The sequence below is a fragment of the Delphinapterus leucas genome, chromosome 3 (genome assembly GCF_059928025.1).
Source record: "Delphinapterus leucas isolate spDelLeu-1000000601 "Yukka" chromosome 3, BTC_Dleu_Yukka2, whole genome shotgun sequence".
NCBI classification, from domain to species: domain Eukaryota; kingdom Metazoa; phylum Chordata; class Mammalia; order Artiodactyla; family Monodontidae; genus Delphinapterus; species Delphinapterus leucas.
The window spans coordinates 157,489,717-157,507,267 of NC_143131.1; the positions used below are offsets into that span (position 1 = coordinate 157,489,717).

At 59.8% G+C, this 17,551-nt stretch overlaps 2 protein-coding genes across 5 annotated transcripts; one reads left to right on the plus strand and one right to left on the minus strand.

The window, feature by feature from the left end:
• The first annotated feature begins 57 nt into the window (after positions 1-57).
• On the plus strand, positions 58-1,208 carry LOC111169867 (proline-rich protein 7). The gene is made up of 2 exons (XM_022564434.3): positions 58-482; positions 706-1,208. Exons 1-2 carry the CDS (start codon positions 71-73, stop codon positions 1,101-1,103), a joined length of 810 nt encoding a protein of 269 aa, XP_022420142.1. The 5' UTR covers positions 58-70; the 3' UTR covers positions 1,104-1,208.
• A 652-nt stretch (positions 1,209-1,860) lies between these two features.
• On the minus strand, positions 1,861-15,775 carry LOC149749864 (drebrin). 4 transcript variants are annotated; one of them, XM_089909744.1, is made up of 15 exons: positions 15,563-15,775; positions 10,959-11,014; positions 10,267-10,379; positions 10,012-10,086; positions 9,786-9,932; positions 9,569-9,646; positions 9,180-9,331; positions 9,031-9,094; positions 5,728-5,787; positions 5,516-5,639; positions 4,616-4,753; positions 4,102-4,272; positions 3,056-3,717; positions 2,641-2,743; positions 1,861-2,462 (listed from the first exon to the last, which is right to left on the minus strand). In XM_089909744.1, the coding sequence occupies exons 1-15, from the start codon at positions 15,646-15,648 to the stop codon at positions 2,392-2,394; spliced, it is 2,100 nt and encodes a 699-aa protein (XP_089765870.1). In that variant the 5' UTR covers positions 15,649-15,775; the 3' UTR covers positions 1,861-2,391. The 4 variants fall into 4 exon arrangements, with proteins under 4 accessions (XP_089765870.1, XP_089765867.1, XP_089765869.1 ...); XM_089909741.1 differs by lacking the exon at positions 4,616-4,753 and having other exon boundaries at positions 15,563-15,772; XM_089909743.1 differs by lacking the exons at positions 4,616-4,753; positions 15,563-15,775 and adding an exon at positions 12,807-12,900.
• Positions 15,776-17,551: the final 1,776 nt, after the last annotated feature.

Genomic DNA, 17,551 nt, shown 5'->3' on the forward strand with positions numbered 1-17,551 from the left:
GGCCCGGGGCCACGTCGAGGAGCCCATTGTCCAGTGAAACAGCCGAGGACCCGCCGCCCGCGCCGCCGCCATGGTTATGTCCCAGGGCACCTACACGTTCCTCACGTGCTTTGCCGGTTTCTGGCTCATCTGGGGTCTCATCGTCCTACTCTGCTGCTTCTGCAGCTTCCTGCGCCGCCGCCTCAAACGGCGCCAGGAGGAGCGGCTGCGTGAGCAGAATCTGCGCGCGCTTGAGCTGGAGCCCCTTGAGCTCGAGGGCAGCCAGGCCGGGAGCCCCCCCGGCCTGGCGCCCCCGCCACCACCTCACCGCGGCCGTCTCGAGGCGCCGGCGCACGCCCACCAGCACGTGCACGTGCACCCGATGCTGCACCACGGGCCCGCGCAGCCGCACGCGCACCCGCACGCACACCACCACGCGCTTCCGCACCCACCGCCGCAGCACCTATCAGTACCGCCGCGGCCGTGGAGCTACCCGCGCCAAGGTAAGTACCGACCTCCGCCAGAGGGCAGCCTGGGTTACTAGGGTGGGCGAGGCCTCGTCAGGGGGCGGGCTCGCTGCTTACCCGCGGGGCTTCCATAGGACAGCCTCCTTGAGAAGCTAGGAGGAGGGAGCGGGCTGGGTCTGGGGTTGGCGGCTGGCCAAGGCCTCTGCGGGAGGCTGAGGACGGAGAGCCTCACGTCCTCGGACCGCTTCCCACTTCGCAGCGGAATCGGACACGTCCAAGCCACCATGCTACGAAGAGGCGGTGCTGATGGCCGAGCCGCCGCCGCCCTACAGCGAGGTGCTCACGGACACGCGCGGCCTCTATCGCAAGATTGTCACGCCCTTTCTGAGCCGCCGCGACAGCGCGGAGAAACAGGAGCAGCCGCCGCCCAGCTACAAGCCGCTCTTCCTGGACCGGGGCTACACGTCGGCGCTGCACCTGCCCAGTGCCCCGCGGCCCGCGCCGCCCTGCCCTGCGCTCTGCCTGCAGGCGGACCGCAGCCGTCGGGTCTTCCCCAGCTGGACCGACTCAGAGCTCAGCAGCCGAGAGCCACTGGAGCACGGAGCTTGGCGCCTGCCGGTCTCCATCCCCTTGTTCGGGAGGACTACAGCCGTATAGAGGGCGCCCGGCGTCCCGGGCCCCACCCGCGGACTCCTGGCCTGATTGCGGGGCTTTTTAAACGCTTCCCTTGGACTGCGGAGGTGGGGGGTGGGGTGGGGTGGGGCGGGAGGGAGGGATTTCTTACCCCGTTTGTTACATTTTGAGGATAATAAAAGGTGTGTGATCTGGTTTGGTACAAGCGGAGGGGGCACCCACTGCTTGCACCCAAGGTTCTGGCGGCCAGGTGTGCCCGGCCTTATCGGGACCGAACCTTGTTGCGCCTTTCAGCTACAAACCGGCCTGAGGGTGTAGAACTAAACCTGAGGTCCGCCTGCTTCAAACCACTGGCCGGTTCCCCAGGGAGCCTCATACCCCACCTTCCTTGCCCTTGAGGTCTTGGCGAGGGCGCCCCCTGCAGCCTTGGAAGTGGGAAGAGTTGGGAATGGGGTCGTGGCAGGCGGTCCACCCCAGATCAGCCCCTGGAGGCCCGGAGCAGCAGGCCCGAAGGGATCTGGATTTCTTTATTAACAGACATGAGCACGACCTGTTACAGAAGTTTGTGCTTTCCAAAAAACAGTTACTGAACGTGAAAAAGGAACCCAAGCAAAGAGGGAGGAGGTGGAAAGGGGCCACCCATAGCCCTGACCTGAATCACGCCTAGGGCCTCCAGCCTGGGACCTGCCCAGCAGGAGGGGGCAGGAAAGGGCCAGGAAGCTGAGAGGCCCCAGCTGGGCCTGCTACTTCCTTCGGACCAGGTTGGGAGGGGTCAAGAGAAGGGGGGAGGGGGCGGGTCCCAGGGAACCAGAGCCCACGAGCCATTTATTGCCATGTTTTAAAATTCGTGCAAAATATCTGAAGCCCTGGACAGAGAATACAAAGTGATATTTTTCCAAGAAACAGAAAACTAGGAAAAGAGGTGGGGGAACATTTTCCCACCAGAACTTCCCCCCACGCCAGGCCCCAAGCAGGGTGAGGCCTCCACCCCGGCCAGCTGAGTGAGCAGGGAGGACTAAGAGCTACAATCTGGACCGGGTGGGAAGGGGATGGAATTTGCAACAGCATCTCAACTACCAACGGGAGGAAAACCAGTCAACTGTACAAGTCTCCTATCAACTTTAAAAAAGAGAGAAAAGCTGTAAAAGTAGGGCCCTGTGGGTAGGGAAGCGGCCAAGTCCCCGGCCAGGGCCGGAATCCAGAGTGGGTGCCAGGCGGAGCTGCTGCAAGTGCAGGCACTGCGGGCCGTCTGGCCAGAGGCCAGCGCAGGTGGGCGGCCTTGGCGAGGGCAGCCTGAGGGCAAGCATCACCGCTAGTCGCCACCCTCGAAGCCCTCCTCCTCTTCTGGTACCGGGTCTGCATCCCAGCAGGTGATGTCGATTTCTATGGTGTAGGGAAGGGAGGGGAGTTAAGGAGATGGCCCAGCAGATCCATGCCTGTGTCCCTCCCAACCCTGGGGAGCTGTGCCAGCTGTGTGGGGGGGGGAGGGGGGCGCTGCCTGTCCACACTTGAACACAGCACCGCCACCCAAATTCTTCTCCATCACCCATCCCAGTACTACCTGGAGGCTTGTTGTAGAACATCGAAGGTGGAGGCTTTGCACACAGCTCTTCCGATTGGGCAAACTCCTCCTCCTGTGATTGGCTGAAATACCCCTCACTGGCCTGTAGGAGAAAAGCTCCATGTCACTGGGTCCCACCCAGCAGGACTAGGGCTGACCTACCAGGCCTGAGCACGTTTCCCCTGCAACCAGCGATTCTATCGGCGGTTGCCAGGCAAACACAGATGCCTGCCTTGGGAATAAAAGCAGAGCTGGCCCAGGGAGGGGGAATGAAATACAGCTTCCCCCCCACCCCCGAACAATGTGGGTCACAGAGAAAGGGGGCAAGGTACTGCTGCAAGCCTAAGGAAGGCAGGGTCAGCCCCCTGCTCCAGCCCTGACCACTTCCCCTCCCATTAGGCAGCCCCAGCCCCACCTGGGTCCCCTCCTTCTGGGTGGTCTCGCCATTGGTCAGCAGCTGGGGCTCTGGCTCCAGCTCCGGCTCCAGCTCCTGATCCAGCTCCTCTAGAGCTGAGGGCAGAGTTGGAGCCTGGGGGGCAGCCAGGGGCTCCCCTTCTACTTCCTCCCCTGGGTCACAGAAGGTGGCTGGCGGCTCAGGCAGCTCATCAAAATTGAGAAGGTTGGCACTGCCTTCACCAGCCGGCGGCAGTGGCTCCTGAGCCACCTCGTCCAGCAGGGGCACTTCTGCCAGAGTGACTTCGGCACCTGAGGGTGGTGTGGGGGCCCTAGGCTCAGCCTGGGGTACGGAGGCCCCTTCCCCATCGCCAGGCCATAGGTCAATGAGGCTGGCAGCGGCAGGGGTGACGGTGTTGGCAGCACTGGTGTCAGCAACGGCATCAGCTGCTGGGGCGTCAGCTGCAGAGGCTCCAGCCATGGCAGGCTCTAGAGGGGCAGCCAGGACTGCCTGCTCTGTAGACGCCATGAACATCAAGTCCTCTGTGGGGCTGCCTTGGCCCTGGGGAGGCTCTGGTGCCCGAGGGGACTCCTCCAGCGGACTGGCCCAGGCCTGAGGGTCTGCTGCTCTGGCTTCCTTGCTGGTTTCTTCACTATCCAGGCCGGGGCTGGGTTCCTGGGTCTCTGTCAAAGCACAGATGGAGGAGACATGTGATCAGCTCCCAGGAAAGGATGCAGGCCCTGGGCAGGCACCCTACAGTACCCTGCCCACCCACTGAGGAGTCCGGGAAAGAAGGCCTCCACTAAGACTTCCATGCAGAGTGCCTTCTAGCACCCACTGGGCCCCACTGCCCCTTTACCTAGTGTCTTTCAGCCTCTCAGCAGCCCTGGGAGGAAGGTGCAATCCCCACTCCAGGGAGACACTGAGGTTCAAAGAGGGCAGGTCTGACCAGGGCTCCTCGCTGCCCCAGCCACTTCCAGGGCAGTACAGGCTGGCCCAGATCCCTGGGGGGTTGTTACCATGGCCATTTGGCGTTCCCAGCCCAGGGGCTAGGGCCGTTCACACACCTTGGGCTGCTGGGGGTGGTGGTGGCAGTGGTGGAGGCTGCGAGGACGTGACCTCATCCAGGGCCCGCTCGATCTGCTCAGTGACAGGGGTAGAGGCCATGCTGGAGTCAGATGGGCTCCGGGCAGGGATGGGGGTAGGCACCATCCTCCGGTGGCTGTCCAGGTGGCTGCCTGTGGAACAAAAACCCCTAGGCTGGTCAGTAAGGGCCAGGGAGCCAGGTGGAACCAGGATTGTCCACCTTGGGGCCTGACCAGCCCCTCCTCTCTAGAGTCTGGGTCGGGGCTGGGAGCTCCCCAGGCCCCCCAGGGGCCAGACCACAGCTCCAGACCCTATAAGCCAGGCCCCTAAGGGCCAGTGTCCCTTCAGGGCCAGGGGAAAGAGGCAGGCGGTACCTGCTCTGGGGACAAACACCAGAGGTCAGCAGTCAGGCTGGGGGAGTGAGGGCAGGGGGGCTGCTGGGAAGCGGGGGGCCCTCCTTACCCCCCCCACGGAGGCCTGGGGTCTGCTACCTACATGGGAGGGAGGAAGAGAGGTTTGGGGTGCGGTGACAGGTGATATAGGGAAAGGGAGTCCGTGGAGGGGAGGAGGAGGAAGAGGAGGAGGAGGAAGGCCCACTGTCCGATGCCTTTATGAAAGGGCAGTACGGACGACCTGCCAAGAGAGACAGACAGAGAGAGAGACAGAGGACAAGAGAGGGTCAGTCTCCCCCACCCCCACCCCAAGGCCTCATCCACCCCCAAGCTGGCCCTGGATGTCCAAGCTGCCTTCAGCCAGGGCGCACATTCAGCCAAGCTGGGCCAGAGCCTCAAGCCAACAGATGACTCCACCACACCAGCCACACACAGCAAAGAGCCTGTTACGCCACAATGCAACCAGCCTCAGGGCAGCCCACGCCTCGGAACAGCCTGCCCCACCCCTGGAACCCTAGCCCAGAGCCAAGCACACAGAAGGGGCAAACAGACCAGCAGACAGGGAGCTGAAGGGGGCTTCAAGGAGAGGTGGAAGCTGCACAGGGAGAATCCAAACAGGGAACCCTGGGTACAGGCTCCAGGCTGCTCAAACTCAGGACCAGGGAAAGAGCCCACTCCCCATGCACCCACAGCCCTTCAGATAAGACCTAGTTCAACCCCAGCAGGGCTACTCCTTGCAGCCAGGGGGATGCCTTAGCCCTTGTGTGAAATGCCCAGATGGCTCGAACACAGCCCATTGCTCAGCCCAGGCCCAACACTGACCCTGCCCGAGCCCTTCTCAGCCCTGCCACCTGGAGGTGGCGGGTGGAAGCACACTCGATGACTGGCCTTGCCTTCTCCAAGGGGTCCTTGGGCAAGGTTTCCCTTCCAAGAAAGGTCCCAAAGAGGCTCAAGGCCAAAACCTGAGGAGTGGGGACTGGGTGGGGGTGGGAGCTGGGACTACCTGGTCGGTGGTTGAAGGGTGAGGACACATCACAGCTGCCTGCGGAGGCCGATGCAACTCTTTCCTGCTGCTTAAAGAACTCCCGTGGGTTATCAGGTCGCTGGGCAATAATGGCTGCTGCCTCCTGGGGGCACATGGAAAGGGTCAGGCCAGGTGGGGCCCGACTGAGGCAGCCCTACCAAACTCAGATGTCTGGTCCCCCTGGCTCTCACCTCTACCTCCGATTCTGACTTCTTCATCTGGGTCTCTTCCTCCTCATCCCGCTGGTCACCCTGGAAACCAAAAGGGAAGGTGTTCTGAGCACCCCACTCCCACGGGAGCTCTTGGCTTTCTTACAGCCCCCATGTTTCCTCCACTATCTGGGACCACTTTCACGACCCAGTCACACAGCACCTTCTATCTGCAAGGTCCTCAGCCACCTCATCTCCAGTCCAGATAGGCCCCTGGGCACCCAGGGCCACCCAGGAGCACTCCCTGATTTGCAGCTAACTTTTCTCGAACCTCCTACCCCAGCACCTAGCCAACCACACCTCCATCACTGCTGCGTGGATCTTGGTATCACGACTGAGGTTTCTTCATTAGTCCCCTGCCTCCTTGTTCTCTTTCCCCCCATTTCTTCTCTACAGACCTGAAAGGATCTTTTCAAAATGTTAATTAGTCGCCATCACTTAAAAATCAGGTTTTCTTACTGAGACCAGGGTCTCCAGTTTCTCTTGAAATGCCAGAAGCCCTGGCAACACAGGCCAGCGTGTCCCAAAGCAGCCATCGACTAGAGCTGCACTGTAGCAGCCCACAGGGCGTGTGTTGTCCAGTTCACCACAGTCCCCACCACTCCCTACTGCCCTTCACATGTCCACTTCACTCGCTGTTTTGAGATTGCAACCACAGGAGTAAAGGTAGGTGGGGCCCCTTTGCTTGGCCCATGTTCCCTTCTCCCTGCCTGATCTAGTCCATCACCTCTCACAACGCTCCCCTCCCACCCTGACTCGCCCACACCCTGTGAGATGTAGGCATAAAGTCCTCAGCATGAGGTAGTTGCAGTTCCTGGAACATGCATACAACTTCCCACCTCCGTGCCTTGGCATGGGAGACGAATCTCTCTCCCCAAGTACCCGACCCCCACCCCAGGTCCAGCTCTTCCTGCTTCCGGCCTCAGCTTGGGCACTGCCTCCTTGGGAAGGGGTCCCTGGCCCATTCAGGTCATTTCCTTCCCTGGGTCCCCATGAGGTGTTCCAGGCATACACCACAGATTACACTGCGTCATAATTTCCTGTTTCTGGATCATCTCCCCACCCTCTGTGGGTAATACAGGATAAGAACTCACTTATGTGTGTGAGTGGCCAGCCCAAGGTTCAGTTCATACCTGTTTCCTCAGTTGAACTCATCACACCAAAAGCCTCAAGAGGGTTGTCACCCCAACTGCCACTTTGTGTCTTCCAGAATGAAGTCTAAACCCCTCCTCTGACCTTGCTCTCTCCTCCCAAATTTCCCAGCGGGCTCCAGTCATTGGGGAAGGCTCCTTGCCTTCCCCCCAAAATGTACATCCCACCAGCCTTTGCTGTTATGCTGCCCCTGCCTAGTATAACCTTGCTAAGTTCCTCTGCCTTGTTCAAAAAAAGGACCAGAGGCAGCTTACCACAAAAACCTTAACTACATAACACTGTGAACAAAACACTGAAACAAATTAGAGCTTGGGGTTGGAGAGAGACATCAATGCACTAACCATAAAGGTCAATAGCATTGCTATGCCTGAGCATCTTCAGACAAATGGAAGCTCCCCGGCATCCCAGGCAAAAAGGGAACTCACATAAGGCATGCAATTCTTATCAGAAGAGAGAAAGCAGAATAGCTCCTTAAGCCAATGTAAAGCACTTCTAAATTCCAAAGTTTCTCATGTGGGAATTCCCTCAGAGGACCTGAAGTTGCAGGGTAACCACAGTGACCTGCTAAAACACCTACTGTCACTGTCACATGAGCCACACTTGAAGGGCCAGATGAGACTATAAAATAATGATGTGACACTGTAAGCCTTTGCCTGAAACACTGGTAATTGGTGAAGATGAGCAATCAGTTCAGTGGGTTCACTATACTATTCTTTCTACTTTTGTGTACATATGTGAAATTTTCCATAAAAACAAGCTTTTTCGAAAAGAAATTGCTCTGAATGGATGAACAAAATCTGGTATACACATACAATGGAATATTAACAGCTTTCAAAAGAAAAGACATTCTGACACATGGATAAACCTTGAAGATGTTATGCTAAATGAAATAAGCCAGTCACAAAAGGTAAAATAACGGCATGATTCCATTCATACAAGGTACTTTGAGTAGTCACATTCTTAAACACAGAAAGCAGAAAGCAGTTGCCAGGGGCTGGGGGAGGGGGCCGTGGGGAGTTAGTGTTTAATGGGTACAGAGATTCAGTATGGGAAGATGAAGAAAATTCCGGAGATAAACAGTGGTGACGGCTGTACAATATAAATACACTTAACACCACGGAACTGTACACTGAAAAATGGTAAAGATGGTACGTTTTATGTTATGTACACTTTGCCACAATTAAAAATAAACTAATTAATCAATTAATTGTAAAAGAGCCTTGTTCATCTTGTTCTCCACCATGTTTCTCACACCGGCACATGGCAGGTGGCAAGGGTTTGCTGAATGAATGAGGCTGCAGCTTACTAACCACACGTCCTCTCCACCCCCAGGGGCTAACGTGAGTGGAATGACCTATGACAGCCATTCATGCCAGTGCCGGCAGGGCTGTCCTGCCAGCTCCCTCCCAGCCTCCTGTGGGTGTGACCTTGGAGTCTGTCTGAGTCCCCATGGCCCAACGGCTACCCAACACAGTCCCAGTCCAGACGACTATTGCCCACCTCCTGTCCTAAACTCTACCATGCTCAGCTTTGAACGATCTTAACTATTTCTCAAGTATAAAATTCAATTCAAAGCATGAAGATTTGACTCCACTGTGATTTTGAAGGGGTCAATCATGATGACCCTACGGGCCATCCCAGTGTTTGGAGGTTCAGCCAGCACCCCTGGAACAAGTACCTGTTCTCAAAGAGACACTACACACACTTGTATGTAGATGCTCAGAACTCCAGCCCAGATCCATTCAATGGCTCTGCAGTATTCTTGCCGTGGGGACCAGGCCTCGAGCCCCATATAAGTGCAGGAAGCATGTCTAATCCACCTCGAGCCCCTCAGGCCCTGCTGGGCGGGGGCAGGAGGAGCCTGGTCAGTGAGGGTCTGGGTCAAGGTAGATTTTCTCTTTCGGTCTAGAGTATTAGCTTCTCCAAGGAGGTCTCTTTCCACAGCCAGGGAACAGAGCCTCACATGATCGGGTACCAGGCCTGACACTGCATGCTACCCCATGCCCATGCAGCGGTACCCAGAATGCCCAGCACTGTCCCCAAGACACTTACTCCCCCCGCAAGAGGCCCAGGAACACGAGGACCATCCTCGCTTCCCTGGGCAGGAGACAGGAACCCCGACTAAGAACTTACAAAGATAGACTGCTCCTTCAACCGCCTCTTGGCCTCCTCTGCTTCTAAAGTCTGTTGTTTCCTCCTGGAATGAGAGGTGCAGGCAAGCCTTCAGGATGGGCCCACGTGGGGCCCACGGCCCAGCACCCCGGGGGTGGGGCGGGGCGCACCTGTGCTCCTCGATCTGCTGCTCCCGCTCCCGGTAGCGCCGCTCCCGCTCCTCCTGCTCCTGCCGCTCCTGCTCCATCCGCTCTTGCTCAAACCGGAGTCTCTCATCCAGAGCCTTCTTCCGCTCCTCCTCCTTCCTCAGCTCTTCCTCCTTCTGCAGCACCCCGTGCCAAGGCAGTGCAGGCCCTGAGCCTGGGGCCCGCCCCAGCCCTCCAGCCCATCCCCAACCCAGGGTTCTGAGAACTCAGGGGCTCGCTCTTTCAGTAGGGGAAGCACGTAAGATGGGCCATGCTGTGCAAGCGAGGCCCTTAGGGAGAGAAGGCAGAGCTACCCCATGGGGTCAGGACAGGGAGCGGCAGCTCAGCCTGCAGGCCGGGGTCAGGGTCCACACCTTGGCCTGCTCCCAGAACTGCTCGCGGTTAATCCGCTTCATCTCCACAGCTGCGTCGGTCTTCTGATAGGTGGTGCCCTGCAGAGTCAAGCGGCCTGGCGTGAGCGCAGCCCACAGGCAGAGTGCTCAGGAGCCCCCACACGCAAAGGGTGAGGACTGAGAGGAACCGGACGGCGGAGCCCTGGGCAGGGCCAGCCTGCCCGGGGCACACACTGACCACCGGCTCGGCGTTCTCATCCTCACGCAGCCGCAGTCGGTGCAGCACGGGGCTGGAAAGCCGTGCCAGCCCGTTGGAGAGCCGCTGCCCGATGGCGCCCGCATCTATGTCTTCCACACTGCTGGCGTTCACGATCACATCGACGCCCTGCAGCAGGAAGAAGGCGTGTTCAGGCGGCAGGGCTCCCTCCCACCACCGCCCCCATAAGCCCTGACCCTGCTCGCACCTGGAAGAACTCGGCCACCTTAGCCACGTGGCTGGCACAAGCACATTTGCGGGCATCAGGCACATCTTCGCCAACCTGCAAAGTACCCAGCGAAAGGGGGTGTCGGGAAAGGACAAGAGTTGGCGGCAGGCTGAGGCCCAGGGCTCTCTTCCCGGGACTAGTGGGGTTCTCTCCAGCAGTGTCAGTGAGTGGAGTGGGATGGAGGATAACCGTTCTTGGGCCTTCGGCTCCCTTCCCCAGCCCATAGCTGCATACCCAGTTGATGAGCACGTATTTCGGCAGAGCAGCCTGGGAGTCCTTGACGCTGCAGAAGCCATACATCACCTTCTGGTTCTCAAAGTGGCCAGAGAGCTCCTGCAAGCCCCCATCTGGGGGAATCAGGAGGGTGTCAGGCGCCATCTCCTGAATCCCTCCCCCACAAAGGGCCTGGAACCCAAAGCAAAGACTCTTCTTGTGGGCTCTGCAGGCACCGCCAGAGATCTGGAAGTCCCAGAGTTCTGTGTTGGTGTGAAAGAGGCAGCAGGCAGGTGTGAGCTTTGCCTCTGAATCCCCCAGGACCTTGGGGAAGAACTGAGGAAGTGTTCTTCACACATCAAGTCTCACGTGGGGCTGGCACCCACTGAGGTAAAATAAAACCTTTTAGGGCTCTCAAGAAAGTGGGGTGATCTGGGCCATCCCTGCCAGGCCCGTTCCCGCCTAGCTGTGTGACTTCGGGCAAGTCACTCTCCCTCTCTGAGGCTCAGTCTTCTCATAATCAAACAGGAAACAAGTCTCCCTCCCTCCCCACCCTGGGGATCTTAGGGATAACCACAGGAAGGACACTTGGCCAGACAAGTGTGGGTCTGCTGGATGAAGGCAGCGAGGTGGCCTGGAGCCAGGCGGGTGGGGAAGAAAACAACCGGAGGAGCGAGCGGAGAGGAAAGCAAAGGAATGGCTGGAATTCTTACCTCCTGACGCTGCAAGCTTGAGGTCATCTGAGCCATCCTCATATGTGTACAGAGCCCTGGGGAGAGGGAGGGGTGGCTGGGAGAACTGGCAGGGCCCAGGCAGCCAATTTTGGGTGGAGACGGCTCTCGGGGGTAGGAGGGATACAGAGGGGGCAGGACAGGAGGGGGGTTCCAGCCCAGCACTTAAGCCTTGTCACCATGACAACAATGGCTAAGCACCATTTCAGGCTGGAACCCAGTGAGGGACAGTCTGGGATCTGATGGAGGGAGGCCTGGGTCAGGTGGGGAGCAAGCAGTGGGGAAGAAATCGCTGCCCAGTCGCTTGCTTCCAGTGAGCCAGTGTGTTGCGTCCTCAGAGCCCTGGCCCTAGCAGCCTGCAACCCAGCCAGCGGTGTGAGATGGAGATTCCAAGGCGACGGTTCCTTGGTTACCGTTCCCTGGCTACCGCTCCTCATCCCCATTGGCCGTTGCCAGGAACCTACCTGGCGCGTGCCTCGGTACCCACTGCCCCTCCCCCCACACCGAGGGGGATGGGGAGAGAGAACCTGGTGCTGTTCAGCTCTGGGCATCCCCTGGTAACTATGGCAACCCAGCAATTGGCACGCGACCGGCCCACCCCAGCTGCATTCTCCTGAACACAAAGGACCCCAAGGGGACACGCCCTCAGTCTCAATCTCAGTCTCTCTGAAATGGGGATGAGGTCATCATGGTCACTCCTGCCTGGACTCTGGCCCCTGGGTGAATGTGCTCTCCTAGCCTTCCAGCCCTAGGCCTCCTCCGCCCTAGCTGAGGCTCTGGCCTCTTGGGACTGCTGGCCTTGCCTTCCCTCTCAGCTTTGGCAGAAAGCTGACCTAGCAGCCTTCCTCCTTCCTCCTCCTCCCTAGCTTTTTCTACACAGGTAGCAGTGGCACAGCATCCATTTCACAGAAGGGAAGACAGAGATAGCTCCTCCCCAGGACCCACTTGGAGGACAGGCTTGGGGCCAGGAATAAAGGTCATGTACCAGAGGTGCAGGAGGCTCAGCCCCTCCCCCGAGCTCCCCTTTCCTTACTGCCAAGGTAGGGGGCTAGGAGGAAAGGAAGCAGGAGCACCAGGGAGATGCAGAAGAGAAAGCGAGCAGGGAGAGGAGGCAGACAGAGAAGACAAGAGAAGGGAGGGAAGTGAAGGGATGAAGAGAAAATGAAGGAGCAAGGGAAATGGGAGGGAAGGAAAGAGGGAGGAGAGAAGAGGGAGGAAGGGAGAGAGGGAGGAGGGTGGAGGGCGGAGCAAGGAGGGAGCAGGGAGGGCCTGGTCCAGGCCCAGCCCCATGAGGTCAGCACAAGTCACTGCCAGAGCCAAATGGGCCCCCAGCCCCCTGCTTCTCGGGATCCCTCCCTCCTGAAAGGGACACAGGTGGGCTGTGGGGCCGGGAGCTCCTGGTCCAACTGTTGCCCAGGCTACAGTCCTGGCAGCTGCTTCTCAACACAGCTGTCCCACCACCTGTCTGGCTGCCCTAACCCACCACTGGGAACAAAAGGCCCTTAGAGAAGCAGGGTCTTCCCTTCTCCATTCCACAGATGAGAAACTGAGGTAGAACTCCAAGACCCTGGTTCCCAGACACTGCTCTGGCCATCACACCTCCCTGGGGTGACTTGTCAGCCTCTCCCAGGCTCTCTGAGGGACCCTGGCTCCTCCCAGGAACCTGCCCCTTCCATTCTTTACTCCTTGCCTACCCACCTGCAGCCACCTTTCCTGCTGCAGCCCTGGCCCTTACCTGGTGGAAACCATAGTTAAGTTCAAAGGTTTCAGCAGGCCTTCAACCCTGAGCTCCGCCCACCTGCCTTTCCAGCCAGACCTCCGTATCCATACCATACACTCGGGTCACATTGGATGGCTCCCTGATTCCCAGCACAGTTCTGGATATTTCCCAACCTGGAGCCTCTGCATATGTGGTTCCCTTCACAGGGAGGCCAGACCTGTTCCTCCACCCCATGCCCATCCCTGACTGAAATCTCTCAGGGACCCAATGCCAGCTCCCATGAAGCCCTGCCCTGCGCTGCACCTCCCCAAAGCGCTTACCACACTCCAGCAGGGACAGGAAGAGGCACCTGAGCCTGCCCCAGATCTCACTAGACCACCAGTGCTTCTCAAACACATTCGAGGTGGCCTGAGCCTTGGGTGGGTGGGAGCTGGTGAAACTGCAAGGAATCAGGATGGAGGGGGGCAGGAATCTACACCACCTCCAACCCCTGGAGACAGACACTGTCCTGAACTATAAGCTTCGTGAAGGTGGGACCATCTTGGCCAGAGAAAGTGGACTGGGGTGAGGTGGGAGCTGGAATGTAGCAGCTCCAGGGAGATCCTGGGGTCAGCTGAGGATGGGGGGCTCAGGGCAGGTGGATTCTTCAGGACAATCACACTCTCAGGATATCAGAACTGGAAGGGCCTTGGGTATCCCAGGTATGGTTGAGCCCAATCCCCTTTTCCTCTTTTCAAGAGGACCAGAGAGGAGCAGAGACTTGGTGTGGCTATGTATAGCGAGTCGGATCACATCCAGGACAACACGAGTTCTTTTCACTACACAGTCTGACTTCCTGGGTCCCCTGCTGCCAGCATCAGGGCAGCGGTCCATTTCAGAGCGAGCCACCTAGGAGTGAACTCCCCCACCCCTACTCCCCACTCAGAGGCAAGGTAAGGGAGGGAAGTGCCAAGCCCCGTTTGCCCAGACAGCAATTTTACCCAAGACGCCCTCCTCCAGCCTCTGAGTACAGGGTCTGCCCCTGAGTCTTGAGACTCCACTGTACCCCTGTGGAGCTCTGTGCTAGGTGCTGGGGGCCCTCATGTCCCCTTCTGCAGGGTGATCCTCACATCCTTTCTACCAAATGTTTATCTCGGCCCTTGGGAGTGAGCAAATGTATGTATGTATGACGGTGCATGTGTACATCTGTGTGTGTCCCACACACAACGCAGATTGGGGTGGGGGAGGGGTGAGGCACGCCAGTGATGAATAACTCACTTTGGCCACATGGATGCTGCTGGGTGGTGGGAGCCCAGGCCTCTGCTGAGCAGGATGTGGGCCAGCAGTGGCTGTGGGAGCTCTGCCTTTGGGAAGGTAGGGGTAAATGGGGTGGTGGCAGGCAGCACCCCCAGACTGGACGGCAAGGGTTCTGAGGTGGGCTGTGCCTCTCTCCAGGCATGGCCCATATCCCAAGGCCAGCTCCTCCACCAGGCCAAGCCGGCCACTTGCCCTGAACTCCTCCCATGATCTCAGTCCCCATGGGGCAGGGCTGGGACAACGGATGGGCCGCTTGCCCGCTTAGCCTGTGCTGGCCTCTCCTGCGACTGACCCGCAGGACACGAGAGCTTGCTTGTCTCCCGCGTCCATCCCTCCAGGCCTGGCCGCCCGCCAGTGCTGCAGTACTGTGGCATGGATGCCTGGCCATCTTGTCCCCTCCTCCAGCCCCCAGGTCAGTGTCCTCCCAGCATGAGGGTGAGGCCAGCCCAAGTGAGGTCCCTCAGACCTGCCTTCACTTTGTGTTTCCTGCCTGCCAAGGGGAGAAGAGCCCTAGGGAACAGAATGGGCATCTGCCCCAGGAGAAGAGTATCTTGGGAGGATGATGATTCCTGAATGGGGCAGTGTGAAACCCCCTGGCTTTCCTGCCACCCTGGGGACTCCAGTCCCAGAGCAGGTGGTCCAACCCCTCCCACAGCCTAGGGGGAGACAACAGCTGGGGAGGGAGGAGAGGGCAGCCCAGCTCCTCCCCCACAGAGGAGCTGAGAGCCCCTTGCCCCTGGGCCACCGGGCTAGGGGCTCAGTGGATCCACTCACCCCCTCATCCTTCTCTGGGAACTCCCTGCAGAGTGGTGCGCCTGGGGGCTTCCTCCCAGGGACCCCACCTGGCTCCCTAGGCAGGCAGTTCAGTTCCTTTGGCATGTCCCAGCCCAGCTGCCTACTCCCTGCAATCCCCTTGGCATCGAGGAGAGCACTTATCCTTGCCTCCTCCTCGACCCCTCAGGGGAACAGGAGTCACTTGGCGGTGGCCCTGTGGCAATGAACGTCTTTCCATCACACCCCAACTCCGAGAGGCCCCCCGGTGGGCGGGGCGCCCCGGCCCCCAGCCCGCTCTGCTCCTCCCCCGCCCTAGCTTTCCTTTGTGCTGTGGCCGGGGCCGGGTTGGGCCGGGTAGGCTGCGCTGGCTCTGCTAGCTCGGTCCCTGCCCCGTCCTCGCCCGCTCAAAGGTGGCAAAGGTGCCCTTGGCCGCCCATGCACACCTGTCCGCCCGGCCCGAGGCAAAGGGGAGGGGGCGGGCGATGGGCTTCCACAAGGCCGGGAGGCCCCGGGCCACACATCTGGACCCTGCGTCTCTCCAGCCCGCGTCCGGCCACCGTTCCCACCGCGCGGCTGGGGCCGCCTCCGGGCGCTTGGGGCCCGCCGGTGCCCCGCCTGGCCCGGCCCGGCCCCTCCCCCGGCGCGCACAAAAGCAGCCCCTCCCTGGCCCTCCCGGGCCGCTGCACCATTTCGGGGTCTCCCCCTCCCTCCCGGCTGCGGGGCGACTGGGCCGGGTGGAAACAAAGGCGCGGCGGCGCGGGGACAAAGGGGCTGGGGGGCGGGGGCGGGGGCTCACCAGTCGGCCGCGCTCTCCTCCCGAATCACCTCCTCGTACGCCGCCAGCAGCTCCAGGCGGTGGCCGCTGAAGCTGACGCCGGCCATGCTGCGGGCCGGACCGAGGCCGAACGGACAGACGCACGGACGGACGGAGAAGGAGGGAGGGAAAGAGGGAGTCGCCGCGCCGCCGCCGCCTCGGAGCCTCTGCAGCGTTGCGAGCCGAGCGAGCCAGCGGCCGGGGGAGGGGAGCCGGCCGGCGGGGGGCGGGGGGCGCTGGCTCCGCCCGGCTCGCTCACTCCGCGCGCTCGGTCCTAGCGCCGCCCCGACCCGGCAGAGGGGAGGCCCGCCCCCCCTTCCCGGCCTGCCCCGGGGCGCCCCCACGCCCCTCGCCGTCAGTCCCTGCACCCCGCGCCCGGGCGGGCATACCCATCTGCACGGGGCCATTCTTCCCGTGTCCCAAATTCTCACCTGTGGTGCCCCCAGCCACAAACCTAGCCCCGTCCCCACCTCTCCAATCCCTATCCAGGCCCAGCTTCATCCCTCTCCTTCCCAGCTCCCGGTCCCAATCCCAAATCCACTCCATTCCAATCCGGCCCAGCCCCACTCCGTCCTTAATTTATCTCCACCCAGCCTCACCCCTATCCCTGGTCCATCCCAACCTCCAGCCCCAACCCAGTTCCCGTGCCAGCCACCCCTGGCCCATCTGCAGCCCATCCCCACCTCTGAAAGGCCCATTCCTAGTCCATCCCCATCACTGTCCACTGCTGTCTTCATCCCCAAATCCAGCCCATTTCTTTCCCCTCCCAGCTCCAGCCCCACTCCCAACCCCATGCTTAGCACACACCCACTACCCATTCATCAGACCCCATCCCTAGCTGCACCCTCCTCTTTCCAACCTACCCTATTCCCATTCTGATCCCTGTTCCCAACCACACCCCTCCATCCCTACCTCCTAGACCATTCTCAGCTCCTTACCCCAACATTGCCAACCTCTACCCCATCCCTGCCCTACCCTATGCTGAGCACCCCTCCCTTACCAGCTGCCCCCTGAGTCCTCTCAGGTGGGGCCAGACTAGGAGATCCTTTGCCTTCTCTCCCAAGCCTCAGGCCTCCCAGAGGAATCTAACCCCAGACTCTCAGGGCAGGGCTCCTCCAAGGACACTCCAGGGCCAGCTTCCTGGCACCTTAATTTCCCAAAGCTCTGAACACAGAAAACACTGGGGCCTAAGAGGAGTCCCTCGAGGGGAAGTGGACACCACTGCCAGGGCCTCCTGGAGCATCTCTGCTCCTGTCTGAGCTGGAATCCTGAAACCCTCTGCAGCTCTCAGAAGCCTTTACCACCACCTACAAAGCCTCCCACCCCTGTCCTCCCAGAGGAGGTGACAGAACCTGAGCAAACTTTACCTGGTCCAATCTGGGAGGTGGTGGGGCTGGGCCTCTGAGTTCTGAGTTGGGTAACCAGCTGGGCCAAGAGGAGGAGAGCAGTGTGTGCACTGATCTCCAGCAGTGGGTCCCAGCACTTTGGGGTGGGAAGAACCTCTTAAAACTCAATACATTTCATGGGAACTCTCTGCGTCCACTATGCCCATGGACCCCTGGCCCTGGCAGTTTCTCCACGGCCCCCACTTGGAGCAAGTCCCAGGCAGAGTCAGTAGGATTTCCGGGGAGGGAGGAAGACCCCACAGCAGGGCTGAGGGGTGCCTGGGAGCGGTAGGTAGAGGGATCTCCAGCCTCAGTCCCTTCCTGCTTCCTTTGACTTTTCCCAGCCCAGAATGCCTTTCATCTCCCCATCCCAAAGCCCCCTCCCCAGCCTCCTGCTCACTCAATTTCACATCCAAAAAACAGAAGCCCTACCTGCATGCTCTCCCTTCCTCAAATTCCTGCTTCCCCCCAGCCACCTACAAACTCCAGCCACACCCACTCTTACCTCTTTGCCATCTATATTTTTAAACAAACTTAATTTTAGAACAGTTTGAAATTCACAGAAAAATTACAAAGATAGTACAGA

What these genes read in the sequence shown, in the direction of transcription:
- LOC111169867 (XM_022564434.3), top strand. Translation starts at nt 71, where the DNA reads ATGGTTATGTCCCAGGGCACCTACACGTTCCTCACGTGCTTTGCCGGT. An exon ending in GTGGAGCTACCCGCGCCAAG is followed by an intron (nt 483 to 705) that starts GTAAGTACCGAC and finishes CCCACTTCGCAG; the next exon opens with CGGAATCGGACACGTCCAAG.
- LOC149749864 (XM_089909744.1), bottom strand. Translation starts at nt 15,648, where the DNA reads ATGGCCGGCGTCAGCTTCAGCGGCCACCGCCTGGAGCTGCTGGCGGCG. An exon ending in TGAAGGAGCAGTCTATCTTT is followed by an intron (nt 5,788 to 9,030) that starts GTAAGTTCTTAG and finishes TTTGGTTTCCAG; the next exon opens with GGTGACCAGCGGGATGAGGA. An exon ending in ACCCTTCAACCACCGACCAG is followed by an intron (nt 4,754 to 5,515) that starts GTAGTCCCAGCT and finishes CTCTCTTGGCAG; the next exon opens with GTCGTCCGTACTGCCCTTTC.